Here is a 4546-nt window from a genome sequence, read left to right on the forward strand (position 1 = left end):
AAAATCTCACTTTCATAAGTGACATTTTCAAACGATACAGAAACTGCTTTACTTTATACTTTCCTATCTTACATTGTTTTTAACATCGTTTGCATATTTATTCTTCGAAGAAAAATCACTTGTGCATTGCACACAACAATGGCAAGAATTAATCTATCGAAATAGGTTAAACTAAATAAAGGATTAAGATAAAAAAACAAATGACGAATTTGTATAAAAATGCTCTGGGTAATGCACGACTTGAGTGAGAGTACTTTATCGGTAAGCAGACTAACATGACAAATATAATTGGTGTTACATAGGGGTGGAGGAAGCCTAAGACTAGGACAATGTTACCACCGATGAGTGGAAAACTGTCAACTCCTAAGCAAACTCCCCCAAAAAGCCTGAGTGTTGCTCCGGTAGAAACCCCGCTATCACCTTCGGAACCTTTAGCTTCAACCTCCGCCTGTGTATCCACTTCCGCTTCTGCCTCCATCTCGCCTCCTCCGGTAGTTTCCGTTATACAACCACCGCCTTCCGATCGTGATGTTACCACTCCCACGCAAACCACGACGAGTCCACAGAAGACTCCAGCAAAAAATTCTCCCTCGTCCCCTCAGAGTCTCAAGGAATCCAGCAACAAGGTGAAAAAGGTGCCCTTTCAATTACATTACATTAACCTGTCTTGTTCTTTTTCTTTTTTTTTTTACCTTCTTTTCTGCTACTACGTCTAGTATTGCTGCTGCTGCTGCTACTACTCCCTCTTCCGTTCAGCTACTCTAGTTACTAACTTACTGGAAAGATCTGAAAAGTTATCAAATTAAAAAAAAAATTATATGAAATTTATGTTCCTTAGAAAATGTCACGTGCATTGCGTATTTTATGTTAAATAATATCTTAGAGCTATGAAAAGTAATTAATTTGCAGTTTCTGAATAATTTTTTATAGTTTTCTTTTTTTCTTTTCAGAAATAAATCGGAGGATATATTCGAAGAAATATTGTACTTAATTTATTCGTATTTGTTTCCACGTCCTTGTTCCGTAGAATTAAACGTTTATACATAGTGTTATTGTTTGCAATATTTAAATAAATAAACGAGCACAATATTGATGGAACAAATTTTCCGAAAATATTCTTCGCTTCTTTTCAAAATTTCTGTATTTCGTTTATTCGTTTGTTTGTTATTATTGTTTTTAGTTTTTTATTACGTTCTGGTTAAATTCGGAAAATTTAGAATTTTAGGGTAACTAATTGCGATGGCATCATGCTAGAAGCTTACTTCAATCTTGTTAATCAATAGCATCATTTGCTTACTTCCGATATTATAGAAACCATTATGCATGATTCCCGCCTCCTCTTCCTCTTCGCTTGATAAACTGCATACAATATAACATTAATGTAATCTAACAATACTTATTAACTGTATTGATACAAATTGTTAATCGATAATTATGTACTACAACACATACAAATACATACTAAATTTCTTTCTTCTGCGGTATACAATAATAAAGATTGTTTAAAAATACTTTGTTATGTTTGTATTTATAATTTGTTAAATTGAAAATGCACACATTGCGTGATAGCATTACTAATTTAACAATGATAGCACGAAAATACAATGTTGTATATGAAGAAAGTGGATACAAACATAATACACTGTAATTAATATAATGTTAACTAATTTTTCAGATGATGTTAAAATAATATATCGTATAATGTCAAAAAGAAGTATCTAAAAATAACGTTTTACAAATATCGAATAAATAATACATTTGGCATATTAACAATTAATTTAATATAATTGTCTTGTAAACAAAGAGATATGTGTTAAACATCACACAAAACTTGTGATAATTTACATACAGAAAACTGATCAAAGAATTATTAGAAGTGCATTCTGTACTCTGCATGAAATAATTTTTTGTACTTTTTTTTTATTTCTTAGATATGTAAATTCTTTTAAAAAATATAATTTTGCAATTTCAGTCGATAAAAAAAAATAGCAGTTCTAAAAAGCTTGTATAATATTCTGCAATAAAAGAAAAATCTGCTTAATTTGTGTTAATTTTTTGAAAGATATTATTTATTGGAACTATTAGATTTGTAAAGTTATTGCATGAATAAAGCTTCTATAGGTCGTGCGAGATATACATACATGCAATTTGCGAAAAGCACATAATCGTACGATAAATTTTAACTTATCTTATTATGCAGACTAAATTATGAATTTTATGTTTTTGCAGGAAAAAGAAGAGAAAAAGAAAAGCAGAAATAAAGAAGGTAATGAAAAATATTTTTATATTCTCTTTGTGAGTACAAGCAAAATATAAATTACTTCTCTACACATTACTGTCTTTCAACAATGTCTTATACTACTTTTAGTAAATGATATAATTTATAATAATCAATAAGGATTATTACATATTACTATCTATTGCAAAGTATCTTTGAGATTAGAAATGAAATCATGGTAGTTTAAAAATACCATTACTTGAATGTACAATTTTTTTTTAAAGTTTTGTGAAGAAAAAGTAATATATAGTTAGAAACAGTTGAAAGTGTTCTCTCATTTTCAAATATATTCAATAATCAAAAAAGTAACTAACATTTCTAGTTATTTTGTGACCTGCATAGAAAATCAAGAATAAATCTCTTACATGATAAATATTGTTCATCTTAAATTTCAATGTGTATTTTGAAAAGTGTACTGTTAAAATGACTTCAAAAATAAAATTAAAGAGAAATTTATCAATACATATGTTAAAATTAGCTGTGTTTGAAAATACTTTCATGGACTTAAAACTGAATATCATATTTAATTTAATAATACCATACTAATAATTGTGTAAATTTTGTCTTTCATTTGCTGCATTCATGTTGGATATATTGGGTAGGTAATTTTCAAGTAGATTGTATTACAGCCATTGTTATGCTTTAAACATGCAAACTTAACCAGTCAGTTAATCTCTAAACAGTAAAGTGTTAATTTTTAATATATTATTTAAACAAATAGATATCTTTGGAAACTATTTACATAAGCAGAGTTTTTATTAAAAAACACTCGTTTTGTACATGTCGACCATTTTTATAAACCCAATAGTTTTCAAAACACACAAATTTTTTAACTAAAAAAATATGCGGGTAAAATATTTTTTTGAAAACTGCATTATACCTAAGCTTGACAAAATTCACATTTGATACAGTGAATGCATAAAAGATATAGCAACTTTTTAGCAAAAATTAATTTAAAACTTAGACAACATTATTATTCTGAATCTTGTACACTATACATACAAAAAATGATGGATAATGCACTTGACTGGTTAATAAGCATCATTATTGTTGCACTTTTGTAAAGCGTGAATCCGTATCTCTTCAAAAAGGTGTTTACATTGTTTTATTAATCAAATAGTCAGGATTCGAACAGTTTGATAAGATACATCCAGTATATTTGGTGATAAACACGTGGTCTCTCTTTATTATTTGAACACATTTATCGATGTTGATCAGTATTCTTCGAACGGCTGTCTGTGCAGTGTCTATAAAAATTAAAATCGTTTCATTTATTGGAAATAATTGAATTTTTTAAATTTGTTCATCGTTAAAATAGTCTCGTATTATTTATTTAAATCCGATAAACAATAAGCAAGGATGTATAAGAAGCAATTACTGTGAACAGAATTTCTCAAGAATAAAAATCTCAAAAAGAAAAAAACTACATCAACTATGTATCGGTGAAAGTTATAGTTAGTTTTTATATAGAAATATTAATTTCTAAAATAAGAAGAAGAAGAATTAAACAAGTCTCATGTTTACCAACGTAAGAAGATAACGAACTATGAAGAAATTAGTTTCAGTCAACGTAGACCACCTATTGTACACTAATCATCGTATTTGAAACAAAGGACAACGTTAACATTATTTTTTTACTCTAAAACAGACATGTAACTGTTTTAGCAATTAATTATAAAAAATGAAGAAATAGAGATTTTGAAAAAATAGTTGTTTGACAAGAGATATGGATATCATGTTGAATAACATTCCAAAAAATAACGATTTTCCGACGAAAATTACGCCCGTTTCCATTCATGTACCTTCGATTAGAATTCTTCAATCACCGTTCAACTATATCTCAGCATTCGGTTGCTTGAGTGACAACCAGTCAAGCGAGAAGTCTAAATGGTGCGTTTCTGTCGATATTTCAGTTCTTCTCGATGACTCTTCAGTTTTGATCGAGGGAGTTTTGTTCCGAGCGAGATACCTCGGATCTACTCAGCTTGTCTGTGAAGGAGAGCCCACCAAATCTACTCGTATGTGTCAGGCAGAAGAAGCTGTATCCAGGATAAAGGTACGCTTATCATTATTTTACTCTGTGTTTGCATTTTACGTATATCCTGTTCCCCTTACAAGTTTTATGTTTTTTGCCTTCAAAGCTGTATAGTTACTTGTTTTGTATCATAAAATTTGACGACTTATTCCACGTTAAATTAATCGGACATAAAAAATAGGATTGAAAAAAAAAATATTTTGATATTTTAATAATTTATTATTACATTTGTT

General features: G+C 29.0%; 1 protein-coding gene across 1 annotated transcript in view; it reads left to right on the forward strand.

The window, feature by feature from the left end:
* LOC108574588 overlaps positions 1-4546 on the forward strand; it is a 36381-nt gene that overhangs the window by 12400 nt on the left and 19435 nt on the right. The window contains exons 11-13 of the mRNA XM_017937208.1: positions 303-635; positions 2230-2266; positions 4192-4334. Of these exons, the coding sequence (XP_017792697.1) occupies positions 303-635; positions 2230-2266; positions 4192-4334 (513 nt within the window). The remainder of the gene's footprint in view (positions 1-302; positions 636-2229; positions 2267-4191; positions 4335-4546) is intronic.

The sequence above is a fragment of the Habropoda laboriosa genome, unplaced genomic scaffold, assembly GCF_001263275.1.
Source record: "Habropoda laboriosa isolate 0110345459 unplaced genomic scaffold, ASM126327v1 scaffold175, whole genome shotgun sequence".
NCBI lineage: Eukaryota > Metazoa > Arthropoda > Insecta > Hymenoptera > Apidae > Habropoda > Habropoda laboriosa.